Raw genomic sequence first — 25,373 nt, 5'->3', positions numbered from 1 at the left:
TTAGAACCAAGGAATAGTTTTATGTTACAGGGCTTGCACATGTTGTTTAGTGAGATAAAAATATGTGAAAATGTATTATAAAATATTAAATTTCAAAGAATTACTATGGTATAACATCTTGCATCATAACTGATATTTTTAATTTTCTGCTTATTTTTTAATCTCACACTTTTTCAGTATGTGAAACTGTCATAAAACACAAACCAAATAAAGCTAATATCATTACATAACTATTGCACAAAAGATATTCTGCAGCTACAGAGAAGAGAGTCCCTTACATGACAAATTATTTATAGAAAATTCTGATCAAAAACATGATTTACTGCCATTTGGAAAGAAACCCTATTTTACCTAACAGCTTGGGAATTTAAAAGTCTTCTTTATCATAGTAGCACATTTTGCTTTGAGTAAAGTAATATGAATTTTCTTAAACTTGGTACATGGTATTCTTATGGGAGAACTTTTGGAAGTAAGAACATCTTATGATTTATAGCACATTTTCAAAATAAAAGTCACTTTTCTGTAATAAAAAGTGATTAAAAATGATTTTTACTTAACTGATTTACATTATAATGGATCTTTTTCTTATTAATAACTTTAATTTGATGAATGTTTAATTAAAGAATAGCTCACAAATGAACAAATGCATTCTGTTTTGTGTTTTTGTTAAAATAGGTTAATGGCCATTTATTTGAAATGATTATTTACTCAAGCTGACTTCTAATAGTACTCTAGGGCATTTATCACAATCTCATAAGAATGTGGATAACTTTGTCTCTTTCAGGAATTTTAGTCATTCTTTTGTCATTTCAAATTTGTTAGTAATCCATGAAGAACATAATTCATTAAGTGTGGAAATCTTTGGTAAATTCATATTCATCACATTTTTATTATTTCTAAGGATTCCAGAAACCACCCAATCTAATTTTAGCTTTTGCTTTGTAACATAATGAAAAATTTTCAAGAGCATATGGACTTTATCACACATATAAAAAATAGATAGTTCCCTTTAGATATGTACATTCCATGGACACCTAACACTTGGTTATTATTTCACTGTACTGAAAGCTAAACAGCCGCCAAAGGACATAGAAAATACAATTCTTTGCCTCTGTGAATAAGGGAAAAAGACTTCCCTTGGTAAAATACTCAGAAAACTGTTCCAAGAATATTTATTTCTGTATGCATGCACTAAACAAATACTTAAGTATCAACTATGTGCCAAACTCTTGTTTTAGGGACTGAGAAATTACCAGTGAATAAAACAGATAGAAGTCCTGTTCTTCGTGTATAAGTAAAATGAGTATGTTGCATGGTAACAGATACCACAGAGAGAAAATTAAAGCAAGGAAAGTTGATAGGGAGTGTTAGGGCATTGCAATTTTAAGTAGTATGTTAGAAAAGATTTAACAGAGAAGTTACTTGTATGGAGACCTAATGGATATGAGGGTATTAGTCATTAAGATATCTGTAGGAAGACTATTCAGGCCAAGAAATGACAAATGTTTAAAATCTTTACCTGGGAGGGTGCCCAACATTTTTATGGATCAGCAAACAAGCAAAGTGGGGCAAAAGAAAAGAGGAGACTTGGAGGGAGGCCTTTGAAATATCCAGATAAGCAATGCTGGGTGCTGATAGTATTATGGTAGCAGTGGAGGTGGTGAGAAATCAGCATTTGCTGATCGTTTGGATATGGGCTACGGAATAGAGGAGTCAGGATTTTTGACTTGCAAAGTGTAAAGACAGAATTTCCATTAACTGAGATAGGATGTGGTGTGGAGTTTGGGGAGAAAGATTAGACTTACTTTTTGGATATTTTTAAGATACTTGTTATTCATTAAATGGAGATGTCAAGCAGGATATTGGATATGACATTTCATGGAGAGGTTTGGCAGAGAGATAGTGAAGCATGGTAACCTAAGTAGCCTGGCAGTCTTAGTAGCAGCCTTTTGCTCAGTTCCTGGTATGCAACTTAGTCCCTGGTATGAATCTTGCTTCATGTTAGACCATGTACCACCATGAGGCAGAATGGACCCGGGGCGGGGGGGCTCATGAGTACTGACCTTTTACTCATTCCTTGGTATGCAACTGTACGACTCACCTCTTGGTATGTAGCCACATCATATCTGACCACGTGCTGCTGCCAGTTCAAACCCGGATCCTTGTAGAAACTGAAAGTGTATATATAAGCCCCGACTTCCTGCAGACTGGGTTCAGCCTTTGGATAAGAATCCGCTGAGTCAGCACTGGTGCAATAAACCTGCTTCTTGTTAGCCATGGTGTCTAAATTTCCTTTGTGCCAAATAACATTTCTGTAAGCAATTGTGATATATTTGTGAATCATTCTTGGAGTTAAGAATAAGAGAAAAATCAGTAAAGGAAAGACTTTAGAGAGAAAGATAAATTTTAAGCTGGATCTTTGATTAACAGAAAAGAAACAATAGGGGATTCTAGTTAGGGAAGATATCCCAGAACTTTAGAATATCATCTGGAAATAAATCTGAATGCTTTACTATTTTTGTCCTTTTTTTTTTAATTTTTATTTTTTTTAAAGATTTATTTATGTGTATAAGAACTGGGGTACAGGCCAGAGGTGTGGAGGGTGAGAGGATTCACCAGAGAAAGAGTGGGGGACAGAACAGGCAGATTGACTGAAGTACACTGCTGAGGGGAGCAGCAGGTGAGTCAGGAGAGGTCTGCTGCGCCATGTGGGTAGCTCCCTGGCTGGGGATCGAAATCTTGTGACTGCAGAGAGCTTCATAGGTTACGTCTTAACCCCTTGTGCCACCAGGGAGGCGCTGCCCTTTTTTTAAATTGAAAACTTCTGTAGTGCATCATATATAGTGTTTTGAAACAGGTGTACAGGAAATATTTATTGACTTCTATTGTATGAATATGTTTTTCAAAGTTTACTTCATTAATCAATATTAGTCACTGAAATTTACAAGTTTCTTAATTCTAGATTTTTTATTTTGCTAAAATACACATGACTTGTGATTTGCCATTTTAACCAAGTGTGCAGTTCGTGGCATAAAGTACATTTTGAAACTTAGTTTTGTGTGTGTAAAATACTGTCTCCAAAATGTCAACATTGCTGCTTATGAACAAAAGGAATTTAGAGTAGGTTGGATTTTTATTCTTTTTTTTTAAAGATTTATTTATTTATACAAGAACCAGGGTACAGGCCAGATTCACAGGAGAGTGAGAGGATTCACCAGAGACAGAGCAGGGAACAGGACAGGCAGACTGACGAAATACACTGCTGAGGGGAGCAGCGGGCACGACAGGAGAGATCTGCCTCGCCATGTGGGACCCTCGCCAGCTGGCCGGGATTGAACTGGCATTGCAGAGGCTGTGGACAGCTTTATAGCACGGCGCTCAACCACATGCGCCACCAGGGGAGACCTGGATTTTTATTCTAAGAACATTTTAGAATCATAAAGAATTTTCACTTTTGTTTGAAAGATTAGGGCAAGCAGTAAACAAAAATGAAAATTAGTGCCTTCTAAAACAGAATTTTTTCTTCTCTTGAAAATTGAGTTTCCATTTGAGATATCATTTTTAATTATTTAGGTAATTATTTAAAATAGCTGTTTACCTTTGGTTTACTTTTGATTATCTTTAATTGCCGTACACAGAAACTAAATATTCAAATCAGGTTGTGGTACATGTAGCTTAAGGAAGGAGTTTTTAAAAAATGAAATAAGTATGCTGTGATTCATAATTTCTTTATTTACTTCTTAGACTCCTCTGAAAGTATGTTCCTTTATTTTTTAATTATAAATTATATTTAAAATTATATTATCTAATTAATTTTGGATGCCAAATTATATGAACAAATATATTCATATATATGTGTGTAAAAATTTCATGATATTTTTTTCATGTTTGTCTCTTGTGAGTTATAAACGTAGAAAATTCAGTCTGTTGATTATACTTTCTCTTTTTCTAGGGCACAAAGAAGGAAGAGTTTGAAAGTGAAGTGGAAGTGTCTGGTTTAATTCAGCCTGCAGAAGTGTTTGCTCCCAAAAGCCTGGTTTTGGTATCCAGATTAGATTATCCAGAAATTTTTAGGGTAAAGAACTCATTGTTGATTATTATTGATTTGAATTATTATTTAAATCTCTTGGGTGAACCATGGTTCACTGTATTTAAAATATCTTTAAGTGGATTTAGGAATTCACCAATGAAATTAAATTACTGGAAACAGAAGAAATGTATTGATGTTGGATGATATAAGTTCCTGGTTATGTGACTATTTTGTTTGCAGAGTCAAGACTTTTATATTTGAGTTTATTCTGTAATGTTAAAAGAATAAACTCTGAAAGCTGAATATTAAAACAAAAAAAATTACAGGTTGTGAGCATATTGTTTATAGTCTTCACTCATTCACTACTGCATATAAAATGCCAGAAATGAGTGTTATTCACTTGCCCTATTTAGAGGTCTGACACTCAACAACCCTCTCACGAAGATATAGCATCCTCCTTTCAAGCTTTTTCATTGTAATGGTGTTGTATTGCCTTTCCTGACTTGGGTCAAAGTCCACCAGTTCCCATCAGTCTCTTCTGATTTCTTTCTCTCAGGTAGGAGTTTTTCTAGCAAAGAGAGCTTTTCAGAAAAGGGAAAGGCATTTTCAGAAAAGTTTACCTTAAATTCAGTGGTCAGACAACCATTTTCAAGCAGTCTACAATAAATTGGCATCACTTCATTTAGCACAAGCTTCACATCTCCATGCTTGACAGTCAGTCCTGAATGAGAGGTGATTGCTGTGATTTGGTGTCATGAATACTGACCATACAGTGCTTTAGCCAGTTGTATGTCTATGTACATGAAGGTCTTCCTGCCTAGTAAAAAAAGCATAGTCCTGATCTAAAACAATGATAATATGGCTCAAATCCTGGCTCTTGGTCTTCTTCATCATGGAATGTAATTTTCTGGCCATCTTTTCATGCCTATGTCCATTGTAGCTTTTACATCTATCTGTAGAATTGATCTGCTTCCCTTGGCCCCAGAATTCCTACACACAGACAGAATTTACTGAACCTTTCCAGGTTCTCTCTAATGAATACTTGCTTGCATTTCAGTACCTCAGCAATTGGGATAGCATTCTGCTGCTCTTTTCCTACCATATCAACCTTTACTTTGCCATAAATCACATTTTTCAGAACTAGCTTTCTTGTTGCACCATTAAAGAAATCTTCTAGTGTTCCTGAGTTGATGCACAATGTTTTTACCTCTTTGTTTTTCCTGCATCCTTCCTTCTCCTCTAAAAACCATATCAGAGATGTCCAAATAGGGAGCCAGAATTGCCACCTGCCTCATCTTCCATAATTACCTGTTATCCTTTGTCATATAATTCCTTTTTCTTTGCCCAAGAGACTACTTCATAAGCTTGAGAAATCTGTTTAGATTTCTCTCCTTCATTTGGAATCTTATAAGGGTAGTACTTGAAGCCAGTTTCTTTAAGTCGTCATCAAATCTTCCTGGGTGGTATTGGGTTTGATCAGCCTCTAAAATATCATAGTAAATGGTTTTGTGCACTGTGTTCTACAACTTGACAAACAACTGGTAAATGGACTGAGCTGGTGTCAGGGAACTGGAAGATGCTGGTTGCTGTGTACAGGTCTGGCAGCTGGCACTCCTCCATCTCTACTGAGCATTCTGGAGAGTTCTCTAATATGACTGTTTAACTTCAAAGGATGTATTGTTTTAAAATAGGTTTTATGTTTACTGATTCTAAAATTTATGAATCCTAAAGAAAACATTTGGTTACTTACAGAAAAATTTAAATACATTAGAATGTAGCAACATTGTCCATGTTTATTCACCTTAATTTGAGGAGTCCAGTTAAAGTAAATAGGGTGGATATTTGAGATTTTAAGTAGTTCTGACTACATAGCTTTAACATATTGACTTCATGATATTTTCTTTTTTTTTAGATATTCAGTATTTTCAAATGTAAAGGAAAAATTTAATTTTGTTATAAATATATTTCGGCATTGAAAGAAGAGGGCTTATTTTTCTTATTCCAGTTGTTAACTTTAGTAATAGTGATGTGCCCCACCATCCAAAATCATGGTTCTTCTTTGGGAAGAATAAACTATACCTTAAAATTTCTCAAATATATGGGAATTTAATACATAATTTATGGGGAAAATTTCCATATGCTATTCTAGAAAAATGAGATAATAATATTCTAGAAAAATTAATTCAATGTCAAGATTTTTCATGAATGAATAACTTCTAGCATACTAGTTTTTCATTGTCACAAATTTCAGTAAACTGATTCATAAAGATTGTATTTTGTACTCCATTTTACCACCTACCTTCTTCTGAACTTAAATGTTAGTTGTATCTATCTTTTGCTATTCTTTGTAATTCATGTTAAATTTTTCCTTAGAATAAAAGCCTAAGTTTATAAGAACCTCTAAACAAGGTAAAATAGCTAACTTTTCATCTTAAAATTGGTAGTTTTCTAAAGTAAATTGAGACAAAAATAATTTTAAGCCCTACAGATTTTCTAGTGCGGTTATATAAGTGCAAACACCTGTTTCACAAATTACAGATTTATGCTTTTTATAAATTCATCTCAAAAGCTCATTTGGAGCTTCTGGTTCTAGAGGAAAATTTAATAAACTTAATAACATTTGCTGCTTAAAATTTATTCCATGGTCACTGTAGAATATACTTTACTTGGTTCAAAGAGAAATTTTCCTAGCAGCAGATGTCATAGCAATTTATTTATAGTGCTTACTTTTTCCATAAAATAACTACATGCATCTTTCTCTTTGCAGGCTTGCCTTGGTTTGATCTATACTGTATATGTGGATAGTCTGAATGTTTCCTTAGAAAGTCTCATTGCAAACTTGTGTGCATGCCTAGTCCCAGCCGCTGGAGGATCTCAGGTAAACAGAACAAAAAAGGAGCTAGAGAGGTTCTGTTCCTCTTCTCTTTTCCAGTTAATTTAGAAAAGGGAAAAAAGAATTCTTTAAATATTTTCATTTTAAAATGGAACTAGCTTGCTTAAGCATTGTCCCTATGGTCTGCTTTCCAGAGACTCAAAATTCCATTCTTTGTTTAGGTCATGAGGTTAATTTTAACATAGGGTTCACCTTTCACATAGCATGATTAGAAGTCATATTTTGTGTAACTTGAACTCCAGTTTACATTTTTAAGTTGAACTTTTAAGATGTGTACTTTCTATGTTTCTTGCTTCTCTATAGAGTTACAGTTCATTTTATTAAATTAAATCAAAAAGTTTTTGAATGATAAAAATTAGGAGATAACATTAAGAAAACTCAGCACAATTCTTTGTAACATTATAACTACTTATTAATAGATTCATTTATTTATTCATTTCCCTGGATAACAGCTCATATAATGGCCCTAAAGCCATTTTATGTAGTTTGTTAAACTTCAGTAGAATAGGAGACTTTAAACTTTGAAAAAAGGCTTATTTTCCTTATTTCAGTTTGCTATTTTTAGTAATAATAATGTTGACCATTGTCTTCTTTGCAAAGTATAAACTTTCCCAAAGATTTGTCATAGTTTGAGCCTCAGATGAAGACATTAAATGCCTTCACTGAAATAAAACTTACTCAGAGTGATCACACATTTGTTATCTTACATATGCCATGAGATTTTCACATTTGTTTCTGAATTAGAAAATAAAAATCTGTATCTAATATTTCTAGGGTACCATACTTTGAAGGGAAAAAAAGATTCTTTATGCCCTAAAATAGATCACTTATTTTGCTTTATTCTTAAATAATATTGGGGAAAATGCCAGCCCTATTTGCATTTCTTATCTTCAGTTTGACAAAAATGTTACTTACAGTGGAGTTGGCATTCTTATTCCTTGCCCTTGGCCACCTTTTTTTTTTTTTTAGTTACTCGTTAAATCTGACTTGTTTTCATCATGTTGGCTCCACTCCTTTTGCCCTATACTCCAAGAGCAGAATAGAAAATGCAAGCTAGGTCACAGTTAGATCTAAACTTTAAAGCAGTGGTTTTATGGAGCCTTTGTTATAATGGAATTTTTGTTGACTTTATCTTATTTATTGACTTACTATATTTTAAACTTTTTTATTGTGACTCCTAGAAATTTTAAAATTACGCGTATGTCTCAAATTACATTTTATCCCATATTTTAGTGATGTATAATTGGCATAGAAATACTGATTTTATTGTTTTTTAGTTAAGTATCTTGTCAGTGATTTTTGTATCATTACTAAATTTTCTCAATGACTGAATTTTCTTTTGTCATATTTAGTTGGACACAAGTTACCTGAATATTTGGACTACTTTGCATTTGTTCATTTGCTCTTAGGTGGTCATCATCTGCTCTAAATTTGAAGTTCAAAGGGATTTTTTTTTTTAATCAAAAGAAAATGTCTGAGAAGAAATCATTTGTGTGTTTGTTTTTCCCTATCTGCAGAAACTGTTTTCCTTGGGTGCGGGAGATAGACAGCTTATCCAGACTCCTTTGCATGACAGTCTTCCTGTCACAGGCACTAGTGTGGCTCTCCTGTTCCAGCAGTTGGGTATGTTCTTTATCATTTTCAAAGTCCTTTTGTGGAAGCCTACCAAAAAAATTATTTTAAGCCCACTTCATTTGACACGAATCACGAAAATATAAAGCAAACCATTAAATATCTGACCTATAGAATATGTAGTTATGTGTGTCCCAGTCTTAATAACTAACGTTCATTTCTTTCTTTCTTTTTTTTTAACTTTTAACCTAGACCTTGGACTTAGTTAGGCCTTTAGAAAGTAGGCATATTTTCTTTATGGTTTAAAAGATGAATAAATAGTATATTTTTCCTTTTCCTTAGATGTATTGCTTTTGTAGAAATTTTATCTGATGGAAGCTCAAATTCCTTTTCTTCTCATTCTGCTCTCTGTCAGGACTTTATCACCAATTTTCTAGCAGTGACTAGAATGAATTAAGGGAGTATACTTGAAAGTGCCTTTTGCACTTTAACTTGTACTTCATTTAAGGAGTAATATAACTAAAAGTGAGGATGTTGCAGTACATGGTTGATTTCCTATTTATTTTGTGTCTTATTAATGCAAGCCTGCTTCTAAGTGTCCCACTCTCCTTGATTCAGTCTTTGTCATTGTTCTCCATTGTGTTTGTCTTTATCTTTTTTCTGGTTCCATGGAGGCCTTTCTTTCCCTTCTTTGGGGTTTATATTCTGCATCTCTATGAAATTCTTTGTTCCTTGCACAAAATTCTACCTTCTATCCCTCCTATCTCATGTTGAATTTTGCACTTTGCTCAGCTCTATAATTTATCACCCTTTTTAATTAGTGGCCATCCTTATCTTTCTGCTATGACTTCAATCAGTTAAATATAGAGAACCTTAAAAGAGATTAAAGTAAATATTAGTAGAATTTTCTAGTATCCTAATAAAGATTAATGGTGATACCAAAACCACAGTAGTAGTTCTGCCCCCATTAGATCTGTCTCTTCTTGGGAGTTAAAACTAAATATTTACATGTTACTTCTTCTCTTTCCTCTTGAAAGTTTGTGCTTACTGTGTCATCTCAATTAAATCCTAATTTAATTAAGATTATTTTCTTTAATGTGTAGAAATCTCTCCCTGGTGGCACTTCTCCAAAGGACATCTTGTTAATTAAATTCTCCCTTCACAGAAGTTTAAAAATAATTTTAGGGGGTTCATGTACTACCTGGAGCCTGTTCATGATCCCTATTAACCATGATTTAATTTATTTTAGCCAAGCACAACCTGACTTTTTTACTTTTAGAATGTTTTGTATACCTCTAAAGGGTCAATTGAACCACAGGTTTACCATGAAGAAGAAGAATACAAGGATATGATACAAATAAATTATTTTGCATACCCAAATGCTATCATTTATCTTACAGTATGAGTGCTCTATAAACCTATCATGCTGTTGAGTTTTCACAACGAGTGGAGGAGGAGGAGGGAAGAAATTGTTACTAACAGCTAGTGTTCTAGACTAGGAATATTAAACATCTTAAATGCATGACTTATATGCTTCAGAGTAACTTTTTCCTCAAATACCAGTAGCACTTCCACTGAGAAAAACTGCTATAAATAAGGTTTAAGCTTATAAAACCTGAACCTCTTTAGTGATGGTGCATTATGTAGTTCAGATTGACCTTCCTAACCAAGACAAAGGCTCTATAAATGTCCATATAAGCAACATCTGCTTGAGAGCAATAGAGGCAGTAAAGAATTATCAAGCCATAGTCCAAAAGAATAAGAAAAGTGAAACAGACATTTAGGACCAGTTTTTCCCAGAGGATATGTTGATTTTGGAAAAAGTAACAGAACAAAAATGATGTATCATGCTCCTTTTCTTTATACAACAAAGCAGTAGGAATCAAAGCAGTATGGTACTAGACTAAAAATAGACACAGATACCAGTGAAACAGAATTAACAGCTCAGAAACAAAACCACACACATATGGCTAACTAATTTATAGCAAAGGAGTCGAGAGCATACAATAAAGCAAGCAAACATTCTTCAATAAATGGTGTTGGAAAAACTGAACAACCACATGCAAAAGAATGATACTACATTGCTATTTAACACTATACACAAAATTAATTAAAAGTGGATTAAACTTGAATGTAAAACCTGAAACCAGAAAATACACAGAAGAAAACATAGGTGATATGGTCCTTGACATTGATCTTAGAGATGTCTTGGGAGACTTGACTCCAACAGCAAAAAAACAGTAAAAATAAACAAATGGGGCTACATCAAACTAAAAAGTTCTGCAGAGTGAAAGAAATTATCAAAATTGAGAGACATGCTATTGAATGGGAGAAGTTATTTTATAAATCATGCATCTGATGAGCAATTAGTATACAAAATACACAAAAACATAATATTCAGTTACAACAAACTCAGTTAAAATGGAATATTTGATCAGGTATTTCTCTGAAAAATACATAGAGATAGCCAACAGCCACATGAAAATATGTTCATCATCTGTTTTGTTAAGGAAATGCAAATCATTACCACAGTGAGACATCACCTCATACATGTGAACTATGGATAGTAATCATTATCCAAATGAGAAGAAACAAAAAGTGCTGAAGAGAATGTAGAGAGAAGAGAATCCTTGTACACTGTTGGAGGAAATATAAATTGGTATAGTCATCATGAAAAACAATACGGAGATTCCTCAAGAACTTTTAAAAATTTTCATATAATCAAGTTACCCCACTTCTGGGATTAGCAGATGTACCCATTAGCAGATGATTGGATGAAGAAGATGTAATATAATACACACAGTAGACTGCTATTCAGTTATTTACACACACACATACACACACATTTATGAAGAGCCAGCCTTTACAGCTTTGATGGATGTGCAAGGTATAATGCTTAATGGAGTAAGTCAGCTCGAGAAAGTCCAAATACCATATGATTTCATGCATATGTAGTGCATAAAGAAACAAAACAAATGATGTACTAAATAAAATTGTACACTGTAAGACTAAGTAAGTTTTTACCAGTTGGGAAGTGAGTATAGTGGATGAAAGGTGTCAACTGTATGGTGAAGGAAAGAAGTAGACTTTTTTTTTAAGATTTATTTTTATTTATTCAAGAACTGGGGCACAGATCAGAGGCGCGGGAGGGAGAGAGAATTCACCAAAGACAAGTGGGGAGCAGAACAGGCAGATGGACCGAGGATACCGCTGAGGGGAGCAGCTGGTGAGGCAGGAGAGGTCCGCCACACCATGTGGGCCTCTCCCTGGCCAGCCGGGAATCGAACCGGTGCTGCAGAGGCTGCGGACAGCCCCACAGCACGGCCCTCAACCTGCTGCGCCACCGGGGAGGCCCAGAAGTAGACTTTTAGTAGGGATTTTAATGAAATATATACAGATGTTGATTTATAATGATATATACCTGAAACCTATATAATGTTATAAAGCAATGCTACTTCAATTTTAAAAATCTTTAAATCATGAAAAAATCATTGGTTGAAACTCAGTAAAATTTTTTAAATCCATAAAAAATAATATTGAAATTGTAACCTTAGAAATGATAGGAAATCATTTTGTTAACTTAAAAACATCAATAAAAGGAATCAGGCATTGATTCTGCCTTACCTATCTGAATTTATAGTACTGGGATTTGTCTCTTTAAATGTATTCTATCAATAAATGAAGAAGAAATATAGAAAGGGAACATTATTTTTATAATCTTCTATGAATGAAGAGGTAAGCATATACAACTGTTTTCACAGGAAGAAAAACAAGCAGGTATTATGTGCCTAACCTTTCCAAATACTACCTGTAGTTTTGCCAGAGGGATTAAATCTTAATCTGATTGCAGGAAATACAGAAGTTATGGGAACTGATTGAACTGCTCCAAGAAAGTACAAATGTCAAAATCTAGACTCTAAGAAGCTCTATTGAGCAAACATTCCAGAATTTATTCTTTAACAAATAAATTATAAGGAAAGGAAAAGAATGGAAGAACCTCTAGATTAAAAGAGATTTAAAAGACTTCTTATTCTAATAGGGTGATAATAAACTGTTGTATCTTGGAAATGGATATTTGGGTGGTAAAATTGCCAATAGAAGAAATCAGGAAAATGGTTAATAGAAAAGTCAAAATAATGGTTACTTGAAGCAGTAGAGAGTTGGTTGTGATTGGGGTCACATAGAAGGGACTTCTAAGAATAGCAGCAAGATTCTCTTTCTTGTCTAGGCGGCGTTTTTAAGGTAATTCATTCAGTTGTGCATTTGATTTGTGTGATTTTCTGTATTTGTGTCTTATCTTACAATTAAAGTAGTTCTCAAAACTTGTAAAACTATTTAACTCTATGCATGCATTATAATTTTTTTTTAATACAGAACTGGAGAAAGTTAGACTTTATCCTTCTCATATAACAAAAAAATGTAGAGTTAGGCAACTCAAGATTGATACATTGATTTCTCAGATGTCTTCAGGGATGGTATGGTAATTCTGCCCTCTTGCTTTTTCTGTGTTTGTTTTTCTTTTTTAAATAATAGGGAGTGTTCCCTTACTAGACGGAGGTTCAAGAACTGCCTTGTCTTAATTCTCTGTCCTCTGCATCTGGCACTGTGCCTTCAGCACAAAAGGTGTCAGGGTTTGTTGACTAAATCAAAGAATGTACTAGCCATGAAGAAAATGCCAGTCATATCTCATTAGATCTTCTGTGTGTAGATGAAGTATGCCAGAACACCTGATGACTACTCATTTGAAGATCAGATTTCATTATTTTATTCTGTAGTATTCTGAGCTTTAATTACTTCATGGTTATATATTAAAATTTGCTTTTCCAGGGAAAGAATAAGGAAAAGAAAGGAAATAGAAAGAAAGATGCTTCTAAAACATTGCTGGATTGTGGGTGATTTAGTGGTGGGTACCCTACAGCGGTGATTTCTGATGGAGAGAATCCTAATGTTAACACAATTTTAAATAAATAAACAAGTAATCTACCCTGCCTATAAAATAAATGAAAGAACTAAGTGGAAAACCAGGAGAACATAATTTAATGTAAACAAACATACAATTGTAGTTGGAATCCTAATGAAAAATAATAATAAAATAAATTACACAGTGCTGGGTGCATAATTGGTTTTTCCAGACAGTAGAGTGCTGATAATTCTATCTAAAAGCCTGTTCTTTCAACCAGTCATTTGGGTCGGACTGTTGTTAAAGGCCAATATTAAACCATTATCTATAATCAGAGTTCGCTAACTGGGTTGGGGGTAGGGTAGTGCTATTGAATTTTAAATGCATGGACAGGAAGCAGGTAAGACTACAAGGTTCTTTTGTAGCATTGACTAGTTTTCCTGTGAGAGGTCAAAATGTAATGATAGTATTTCCTTGGTTCTTCTCTCCAAGGATTTTTATGATAATGAGTTTGTTTTTCAGTTTGAGAGTTATCTGTTTGCCTGAAATAATTAGTGGACTTCTGCTAACTCCCACTTCATTTCCCGTAATTTCTTGTTAATCATCTGTATCTCTTGCATCTTTTTTGTTTATTTCTTTTTGCAGCTATTTTGAAACATCTTTTTTTGCCTGAAGATTTCTATTTTAAGTGCATAAAACTGTATTCTTATTTTTTATGTTAATAAGATTGTATTCACAGGAACTGGTTTTTATAGTCCCTGTGATATTTTCCTCTAACTCAGTGCTTTTTGATTTGGGTGCCCCACCTTCATCAACTAATTTTGTGAAATTCTCAGGGAATCTTTTGTCATATTTGTTTACCTATAATTTGGAATATAACTGTAAACATACTAGTTCTAGAGTACTTATTCCCCAGGTTGTACAATGTACTCTATTATGTATTTTAAAAGTCATAGACTAAAATGATCTTGGACCTTCAGCTATCATTACTCCATTTCCCTAGTTAACGTTATTGTTGTCTCATCTGTTTTTATACTTTCCTTCCCCAGTTTTATGGGATGTTATTTAGATGTCACATATATAAGTTTATTATTTACACCACAATTTGCTGCATATATATTGTAAAATGACTATAAACTTAGTTAAACCCTCCAACCCGTCATACTGGAATAGACAGAGACACACAGACCAATGAATTGAGATCCCAGAAATAACCCACACATACATGGACAGCTAACCTATGACAAAGGAGCAAAGAATATACACTAGAACAGGAAAGCCTCTTCAATAAATGGTGTTGAGAAAATTGGGCTGCTGCATGAGAAGAATGAAATTAGGCAACTACCTCATAACACACATGAAAGTCAACTCAAAATGAGTAAAAGACTTGTAGGTAACACCTGAAACCATAAATACATAGAAGAAAGCATAGACTAAATATTCCATGACATAAGCTGTAGAGAGATCTTTGTGGATTCATCCCCAACAGCAAGGGAAGCAGAATATAAACACTTGGGACTACATCAAACTACAAAGCTTCTACACAGTGAAAGAAACCATAACTAATATGAAGAGACACCCTACTGAATGGGAAAAAATATTTGCACACCATATACCTGACAAGGGACTGATATAAAAGAGCTACAAAGAACTCATACAACTCAGCAAACAGAAAACAACTCAATCCAAAAAATGGTCAGAGGAGCTAAATAGACACTTCTTCAAAGGCATAAAGGTGGCCAACAGGCATGTGAAAAAACAGTTAACACTTATCAATTCTGATCATAGAATGAATCCTTTCTGTAGGGAAAATTCTCTAATGAATATCATTGAATCAACTGACAGAATTGGAATACATGTGTAAGGTTAGACTTGAAATAGTGTAACAATGTTAAATTTGCTTATGGTCCTAACTATACTGAGGTATGTAACAAATTATTCTTAAAAAACATACTGAAGTATTTAGTGGTAAATGCCATAAGGTGCAGTGTACATAAGTACACTTTGTCACTCAGAAAAAGTTAAGTGTATATGTGTTTAGAAAGAGTATGCACTAACACATGAGTACAAATGTTAAAGCAGATGGAGTAAAATCTTAACAATAGGTAAATCATGGTAAAGACTGTATGGGTGCCCTATTCACTATTATTCATATAACTTTTCTGTGAGTTTTAAATTATTTCCAAGGGAATATTTAAAAATCCATGTAACCACAATCCAACTTAATAAATACAATAATGTTGAAATTTCTTACGTATGTCTACTCTTCCCAGAAGTAAAGTCTCCTGAATTTTATTAGTTCCAAACATGTCTTCATACCTTTGACTGTATGTTCATAAATTTATAAATATAATACATATTTATATATATTCTGTAGTGGTGTTTTATATGATTTTACACAATACATGCTATCATTCTACATAATCATTATGTAGAATTATATTTATATTTGTTATATAGTAGTATATTTCGAGCACTATTAATCTATATTAAATTCATAAGTATAAATACTATAGATTAACCCCCAATCCATGCCACTTGAAAATTGTATTTCAATTTCTTTAATAATCATTTAGTTATATAAATTTTGAAAAATTTTTACTTTTAATTTTTTTAGTGTGATTTTATCACAACTTCTTCATTCTTTTTCATATTTAGGATGTCTCCACTTTTTTGGTCAAGTACTGTTACAATGTACTACTTGGGTACAAAAGAGAGTGTGTCCAGCTATAACGAGATGAAATCTTGCCATTTTTGACAACTGGAGGGGATTGTGTTAAGTCAGAAGTAGAAAGGCAATACCAGATGATTTCACTCACATGTGGAGTAAAAACCATGGCAAAGGAATAGACAATAATAAGTCCAAACAAACCATAGGAATTTGATTACAGAATTGACTCTACTAGAAGGGATGGATGTGGGTAGGATCTATGGCCTTATAGTATTCTGATGATGGACATGGTACGGTAACATACATCTGAGAGTTGTGAACCTTTACTCCTAAACCATATTCAGTGCTGTAAACCAACTTTCCCGGAATAAAAAATTTAATTTTTAAAGTGTCTGTGATAAATAACTTAGAATTGCTGTAATAACTAGGACATAAGTATGTGAATCTTTATTTGTATTCACAGCAGCAGGTCTGATAGCTCCTTTTCATACTTCTTATAAAAACTTAGAACTCTCAAGTTTAAGTTTTAGCTATTGTGATGGGTTTTAAATCATATTTCATAATCATATTCATAATCACAATCATAATCATATTTCATAAATATATTAGGTTGACTTTTCTTGTTCTAGATGTTGGAGCATCTTCATATTAGTGTTCTGGATTCAACTGTAGGTTATAAATTCATAGTCTCTTAAGTTGCTTTCTTCCTATTGATTTTAGTGGGGGATCATTAGTGGGGACCATTAAAAATATGTTTTAGACTCTTATCCTTTTACATTTATATTGCTTTCTTGATAATTTCTCTAGTGTGAGACTTGTCTTATTTAATATTTTTTGATGGAGACATTTTCAACTTAAGTACCTGAATTTATTTTTTTCATTTATAATTTGTGTATTTTAAACTTTTACTGCTGAATTTATAAAGATATTCTTCAACATCTTTTAATGAAAGTTTTAACATCTTTTAGTAGTGACTCATGTCACCATTCAGAGAGCTTCTCACTTCAGTTAAACATTCTTAATGAGTACGTGCTGTGTAGAGGTGCTGGGCTAGGCAGGAGGGATATTGTGGTGTATAAGTCCTATTGTTAGCTTTGAGGAACTCACATTTTAGTGAAGGGAACATCAGGCAGGAAGAACATAGGAAAAGAAACTAGGATATCAAGCTCAAAGAAGTGTTCTGAGAGCTTTATTTATTCAATATTGATCACACAGGTATGGAAGGTGGCAGCTGGGTTGGAAGGATGGGAGTGTGCCTGTGAAGGCATTTTGGCATGGAGTTGTGACTATAGGTGTTTTCAAACATTTTTAGCCTCAGAATCCTAACTTCAAAGGAAATTAATGATGACAACTATTACAATAATACTATAATATCTTGATTATTTACAATGGTACTGTGCTAAGAATTCTTTGCATTCTTTATCTCATTTTTTAATTACAACTCCTAAGATATGTTTTAATATTATCCTTACTTTACAGCTAAGACTCAGCGAGATTAAGAAAATGTTGAATTAAAGTTTGACTTACTGAATTGCTGCTTTTGAGCAGAAAAATCACTGAAAAAGGATGAGATCCTACAGTGTTTGATACATAATAGTGACTTTTAGATTTGTGTTTTATGTCTATCATGCTCGAAACTCTCTGGAAGATAGATTTGAAGTCAGTAAAGGACTGGATTAGGGGAACCAGTTATGAAACTCTTACCTTAGTCCAAATGAGAAAAGATTAAAAATTTAAACTGTATATTCAGGTGTATCATATGGAATAAATTTGCATATATCATGTGAAGGGTAAGGAGAGATATAAAAAAAGTGCCTTCATAAAGCTTAAGGGAACTCTTGATTTAGTGTGCTCATGTAATAAATTTGAACTGATATATAGAAAGATGATTCAGTAAAGAAAATGTGTATATATATATATATATATACACACACAACGGAATACCTTTAAGCGATGACAAAAAATGAATTGTTGCCATTTACAGCAATATAGAAGGAATTCAAGGGGATTTTTGCAAAGCAAAATTGGCTAGAAAGATAGTGACAAATATTGAATGATTTTACCTATATGTGCAATATAAAGAAGCGATATAAATGGACAAATAAAATAAGCTAGACGACATTGATAATCCAAATGGGTTACCGTAGGTAAAGAGGGTGATGGGTAAGAGTAAGGGTGAGGGGCATATAATAGATGGGTGGGAGGGTGTTTTGTTTTGTTTTTTTAAAAAAGGATTCAGTAATAAAAAGGAGGAAGTAGGATATCATGTCTTATTTAGCTTCAATTTGAGAGATATATATGCTGAACTTCCAGAGTTTCCAATAAAAAAAATTGAAACAAAATACAAATTCCATATTAGAGGGCATAAAAGATATGACAGGGTAATTAGAAATCATAAAAGGGAAGAATGAGACAACAGAAAGTATAAAATAATCTTTATAAATGTATGTAGGAATTATTAACAGTAAGTATAAGTTGATGAAGTGATCTAGTTAAAAGATAAAGGTTGTCAGACTAGATTTTTTAAAATGTCAACTATATGCAATTTAAAAGAAATAGAGAAAGGTCCAAGTAAAAAAGATGGAAAAAGGTATACCAGAAAAATTTCAACAACAAAGCTGATACAGTTATATTAACATCTGATTAATATCAGATCCACTGATGTGATTTGAATGATTTTAAAGGGGAAAAAAGTAATTAAAACAGTGCTAGCATTTAAAATATGAACTTAAGTATAGATCTGGGGGGTGAAGTTGAGAAGGTAATAGTGTGTTATATATTTTTTTTTTCAATGCATGTTATATTGAGTGAAGAAAGACAAAAAGTTGGGAAAGACAAATACCCATAGATTATATGGAATTTATAGTTTAACTGAATTGTTTTCTTCAGGGATTTAAAAAATAATTGACTCTTTTATTCCATATCATTCTGAGTCTGTTTGTTAGCAATACATATAAAATTAAATGTATTTTGTAAGCATTTGTTCTTGTGTTTTCAGGAATTCAAAATGTCCTCAGCCTCTTTTGTGCAGTTCTTACAGAAAATAAGGTTCTCTTCCATTCTGCAAGTTTTCAGCGACTTAGTGATGCTTGTAGAGCCCTGGAATCTTTAATGTTTCCTCTTAAATATAGGTGAGATATTTTTACATAATGCTCTTATTTCTAATTTATGCATTACTTAAAATTAGTCAAAACATTGTAGGACACTAATTTTGAATCCCAAGGGCATATTTTACAAAGTTATGCTGTTATAAGAGTCATGATCTGATAGAAATCTAGCCTAGAATTTGGAACTTCTCCAAGTTATCCATTACTGACTGTTGATTAATTTCCTAAAAAATAGTGTTGTCAGCAACACTTAATTCTCTTTGGATACAGTTGGTAATAGAAGTCTTCAGTTAGTGCTGTTTGATTATTAGATATTAAGAAATTGTTGGTCCTGGGAGTTATAATGGTATTATGGTTCTATTTATCAAAAGGGACCCTTTTTTAGATGCCTACTATATATATGTGATATGATGTCTGGGATTTGCTTCATACAGTATAAGGAAGAGTATAAAAATGGATAGAAATATGTATGTAATCATGCATTGATCATTGTCAGAGATGAATACATGGGACTTCATTCTCTTTTTTTTTTTTCCCCCGTTCTGATTTTTTTTGGGGAGGTGGGGAGAGTTTGAATCATCCTAAATAGCAATGCCTGCAAGTGTTCTAACTCTAGTATATTCTAATATGTTTATTACCAATTTGATAATCAGCATTTAGGAAATTTAAGTTCATGCAAACTAGAAAGTAATTTAGACTGTCTCTAGGTTTTCTTTAAAAAATCATTTTATAGGCAACTATAATTTAGAGACATTCTGCAGGGAAGGATGAGGGAGTAGGATCAAAATGGGTGGGAAGAGCAAAAGGGACGATAGTGATAGTGCATGGGTGACTGAGTGATGGGAATTTCATGGGGACTACAGCTGAGAGGAGAAAGCATACTTTGTACAAAAATGAGGAATGATCTAAAAAATATATAAAATAATAAAAAAAATGCTGTTTTATATATGCGATTTCTTAACCCCTATTTAAGGTAGGACATTTTAGGCATTAATTTTTATACTTTGCCATACTTAATGCAAAAATCAAATATAAAAAATGGTATTTGAGTGATTGTTTCATATAGGCAAATCACCAAATATTGAAGGGTAGGGTCCATCAAGGAGTCGGTGTCACCATCTGATGTCTCATTTCTACATAAGAAAAAAACCCATAAGGGACTGCTTGCCAAGGTGGGATAGGGATAAAGACACTGTCCCCGGTACCATTTACTTATATGTTGTTATATCTGACCATGAAGTTTTTTTTAATCTTTTAATAATTTAATATTGACAATCAAGAAATTATTAATGATAATTTTTAAACACAGGTCATCTAAAATTTATACAACATAAAAATGAAAGAAAAATATTATATTATGGAAAAACAAATATATCTGACATATATTTTTATTTTTCCCAGTTACCCCTACATTCCCATTCTGCCAGCTCAGCTACTGGAAGTTCTAAGTTCCCCAACACCTTTCATTATTGGAGTACATTCTATTTTTAAAACTGATATCCACGAACTTGTAAGTATTTATCTTTAAATTGTCAATTATTGAGGCCAGAGGTCTCAATGGAGTCCTGTAACATTTCAGCTAGTTACTATTTTTAAATCTGTTGTATTCCCAATAGAAAAGATTGACTGGAAGAAAAGCATCATTGAAAAAAATCTAAACATTAATTTTACTCTATAGCAAGTCTGGGAAGATAGACAAAATTAATTCATTAATATTTTAAAATAAGTTTCTTTTTACATGCTAAGTTATCTTTCTGAGTCTTCATTTTATATATAAGAAAGGAGGATAGTATGTTAATTAGTATTCTATTTATATTTTGTTATTAGTGCTTTAATTCATAGTTTGAAATGAGACTTATGTTAATACTGAATGATGACTAAAAAGAAGAATGTGGGGTTTTAGTGGGAGACAGCTTTAGTGTGAGCCTCACTAAATTATTGTATTCTTAATGCCACGTAATTAGAAATACCAGAGGAAAAGTAATACTCAACATTCAAGCCAGTTCTGAAATAATACGTTTATTTCTCCGTACTATACTTTAAGAGGGACTATGGCTAAATAAAGTGCTCCAGAGTTTAGAAATTATGTCCTAGGAGTCTCTAAGGAAATTTTCTAAGTTAATAACCTGATATTATTTTATAACTAAAGGTAACTATTTAAATGGTGGTTGTAGGAAAGAAGGGTAAGATTCTTTTTTTCCCCCTTTCGTAGCTCTCAAAGGCAGCAATAGAACAGTGAATATGGAAACAAATTTCTACTCAGCATGAGTTTTCAACTATTGATGTTAGAGATGCCCAAAGATGATGAATGGGTTTCCTTACGTGAGGCCTCTATTCTCACTCACTTTAAGTAGAAGACAAGGAATAGATTGCATGATACTTTACAGGGTGGAAGGTGGAAGTTGGGTAGGACAGTGCATGCAAACCAAGTGACTCACTGAAGGGAGTGCTTAGAGATGAAGGCCTTTCTGCTTGTGCTTGCATGCGGATGGACTCAGATATCATGCAGCGGGAGCAGAGAAAGGCAAATAATAAGGAAAGAGGAACCCAAGTAGCTCTGTGTGATGTATGCTCCTGTCTCCTGTAGTGCGCACAGGTCCCAGCACTTAATGGCATTCTCTTTACCCTGCCTGAATCTGCAAAGGGATGCTTTTTGTGCTTCCTTCCTTCAGGTAGTTTCTCTTTCCTTGGGCCATTCCTAGTGGTAAGGGGATTACCCCCTTCCCAGTATTTTTCACTCCTGTGGGGTTCATCTCAAAATGTTTAAAAGTAGTTCTATTATTCAAAAGAAAAAAGTTCTATATTAAAAGGTTAGGTTAAGAAGTTAGGCTGTATGATATTTGTGATCCACAGATCATTAAGATTTTGTATGTCTACCTTTGTCTTAGTTTTAAATGACAGCAAAGAAGTAGCTCTGTTGGTACTTACAATGTAACTGCAATTGTGATCAAACCATAGGTGTCATTTAAATTGACAAATAACTACTCAATTGTAATTATCAACAGGATCTTCATTCATATATTAATCATTCTTCCTAACCTTATCTGTTGATATCTAGTTCTTATTTAACTTTGATATCACAATAAGCCCATGTAAATCAATAAATGTATTCAACAAGATGTAGTTTGCATTAATTAGAAGCATAGCTGTCTGATTTGTAGGTAACTTTTTCCCACTAAATATAAATCATCTCTAGAGGTAGGACAAGCCAAGGTTTGCCAAAAGTAAATTTTTATTGACTAAATTAGAATGAATTTTAGTCATTATCAACATAAAAACCTCAACAATCTTGGCTAGGTTCTTTGTTACATTTTTATCTAAGTTATTTTAAAATAGATTTATAAAAAAACATTAAAAATCACTTTCTTAAACACCTAAACAGTACCATTTTGATATCTATTAATTACTTTGCTTATTGTAATGATTGTAATTACTTTGCTTATTGTAATGATTGCAATGTAATTTAGGATGTGACTAAACTTCTGTAATAAAGTATCCAAATGCAATGACTCAAGCAAAATGGAATTTTATTTAATACTAATTCAGCAGTCCATAGAGGTATTCCAATATGGCAGACCAGAACCTATGAGAGCAAGCTTATTTCCTTTTTTGTCTCTGCCAGAATCCCCTCATCAGATGAATGTCATCATCAGTGTTCAAGGTTGGGTTGCTGCCCACCCTTACATGAGAAGGAGAAAGAGAATATAGGAGAATTTTACCTCCCCTCTATTTTGAAAGCCTGAATCATACATATTATTCATACATTCCATTGGCAGAAGCTGAGTCACATTTAATTTTTCAAGGGAAACTGGGAAATAGAAGCTATGTACCCAGCAAACTGTTACTGTGTGTGCAGATAAGAGTTTCTTCCATACTGCCTCTTGTCATTGTGATTTAGTAACGCCCAAACTAATTTACCTAACAGATACTTTTTTTTTTTAATATAGATTAACTCTTTTGTCTCTTTTAGTTAGATGTTATCATAGCAGATTTGGATGGTGGCACTATTAAAATTCCTGAATGCATTCATCTCTCTTCCCTCCCGGAACCACTCCTACATCAGACTCAAGCAGCTCTTTCTTTGGTATGACATTTTTTAAAAGTAATTTTCTCAATTTAAATATAAAGTAGTTGCAGTTAGATATCATTTATAATTATTTAAAAAGGTATATGTTCTTAAAACATGAATATATATATTCTCATGGCTTTATTTCAATAGAAGTAACATTGGTTTATAATAATATATAGATTTTGGATATACTGACTTATATATCATCCTTTTTATTTACTATATTTTGCTAGTCACCAAAAGTCTAAGAGTTGGAAACAACCTAAGTGCCTATCAATGGATGGGTGGATAAAAAAGATGTAATATATATACACAATGGAATAACTATTATGTATTTAGAGTAAAATTCTTTTGATATACCCTAAAGACTATAGTTTGAATTCTAACCAAATATTTGTCATACTTTCATTTAGTGTATTTATTTAGAATTTACTATGTACTGAATACTGAAGTACCTAAAATATCAGTGAAATAAAATGTTTTTTTCTTTTTAAAACTTATTATTGTGCTACCTAATGTATGATAAGACATAAAAGCATAGTATATTGTCAAATGAGGATCAAAAAAAATCACATTTGATGGACTGCAGGGGAGTTTTGACACATGAGTACCTGAGCTTCATTTGATTAGAAAATATTTTTTTTTAAAGATTTATTTATGCATACAAGAACTGGAGTACAGGCCAGAGGTGTGGGGGGTGAGAGGACTCACCAGAGACAGAATGGGGAACAGAACAGGCAGACCAACTGAAATACACTACAGAGGGGAGCAGCGGGCAAGACAGGAGAGGTCTGCTGCACCATGTGGGTTTCTTCCTCGCTGGCTGGAGATTGAACACGTGCTGCAGAGGCTGCAGATTGCTTCATAGTGTGGTGCTTAACCCTTTGTGCCACCAGGGAGGCCCTGATTAGAAAATAATTATAAGCAAATGGCAACATAGTACTTTAATATATAATCACCACAGATGATTTTATAGTCATGAAGACATTATTATGTGGTAATAATGATTGAATGATTGGGTTATAAGAATGAATGATCTTCTATGGTTATTTTACAGTACTATTTTGTGTCATTGGGTCTATTTTAAGTATGTTACCAAAATCTGAGGATTTGAAAATGAATCTGCAAAGATAAAACTTTATTGAATACTGATGCAATTCCATCTTTTCTCTGTGTAAGTCCTGCATGGACCTTTCTTTCCTATTTCTTCTCTATTTTTAAGCTTTCCTTGGGTTGAATTAATTCCATTTTTTTATTTCATATATTACTCTCTATATATTTATACTACTTGTCCTATTGGATTTTATTTTTCCTGGATTGTGAAGTTCATACATTTATTTCCTCTTTGGTATTTCAGTTAATTAATTAGCTAATTAATTTTTGTTACACTAAGAAACATAAAAACAAGTGCTTCTTTAAATATTTCAGCTATGGGCCTCCCTGGTGGCACAGGTTTTTAAGTCTCAGTGCTATCAAGCTGTTGCCAGCCACTGTGGCATGAGTTCGATGAGTTTGATCCCTAGCCCGGGAGCTGATCCACATGGCACAGCAGACTTCCCCTGTCTTACCCGCTGCTCCTTTCTGCAATGTATTTCAGTAGATCTGTCTGTTCTGCTCACTACTCTGCCTCTGGTGAATTCTCTCACTCCCTACACCTCTGGCTTATACCCCAGTTCTTGTATGCATAAATGAATGAATGAATGAATGAAAGAATGAATGAATAAAAAAATTTATAATTTCAGCTATGTAGACAAATAATTCTGCCCTAGACATTCCCTTTTCAGAGGTAACTATTTTATAGTTATCTTGTATATCCTTTCAAAATTTATATTTTCAATTTTTATATATATATATATATACACACACACACACACCCCTACCTATCAGTGCATGTACATATGCAAATTTAAGGTTTAATTAGTTTTATTTTCAAATAAATGAGACCATATTGTGTGTGTTCATCTAGAACAGTTTTTCATTAGAAAATTTTTCTTGGAGATCTTTTCATAATGCTGTATATACAGGACTGCCTCATCTAAATGCATTATATTTCATGGAGGGAATATATCATAATTTATGTACTGATACTTTTTAATCTATTAATACTCCCGATAGATTAAATAATAGGTTT

General features: G+C 33.1%; 1 protein-coding gene and 1 pseudogene across 3 annotated transcripts in view; one reads left to right on the top strand and one right to left on the bottom strand.

Moving 5' to 3' along the window:
- The window catches only part of SBF2 (SET binding factor 2), a 388,242-nt gene that overhangs the window by 138,413 nt on the left and 224,456 nt on the right, over positions 1-25,373 (top strand). For all 3 annotated transcript variants that reach the window (XM_037522653.2, XM_054699369.1, XM_037522656.2), the window contains exons 4-9: positions 3,953-4,075; positions 6,798-6,908; positions 8,441-8,546; positions 19,065-19,197; positions 20,575-20,683; positions 23,144-23,257. In XM_037522653.2, the coding sequence (XP_037378550.1) occupies positions 3,953-4,075; positions 6,798-6,908; positions 8,441-8,546; positions 19,065-19,197; positions 20,575-20,683; positions 23,144-23,257 (696 nt within the window). The remainder of the gene's footprint in view (positions 1-3,952; positions 4,076-6,797; positions 6,909-8,440; positions 8,547-19,064; positions 19,198-20,574; positions 20,684-23,143; positions 23,258-25,373) is intronic.
- LOC119254120 (dnaJ homolog subfamily A member 1-like) lies at positions 4,436-6,766 on the bottom strand (annotated as a pseudogene).

This window comes from Talpa occidentalis, unplaced genomic scaffold, assembly GCF_014898055.3.
Source record: "Talpa occidentalis isolate TD23 unplaced genomic scaffold, MPIMG_talOcc4v2.1 talOcc4.3, whole genome shotgun sequence".
In the NCBI taxonomy this organism is placed as follows: Eukaryota; Metazoa; Chordata; class Mammalia; order Eulipotyphla; family Talpidae; genus Talpa; species Talpa occidentalis.
Note: the sequence above shows the minus strand (reverse complement) of the source record. Positions and strands in the feature narration are given on the sequence as shown.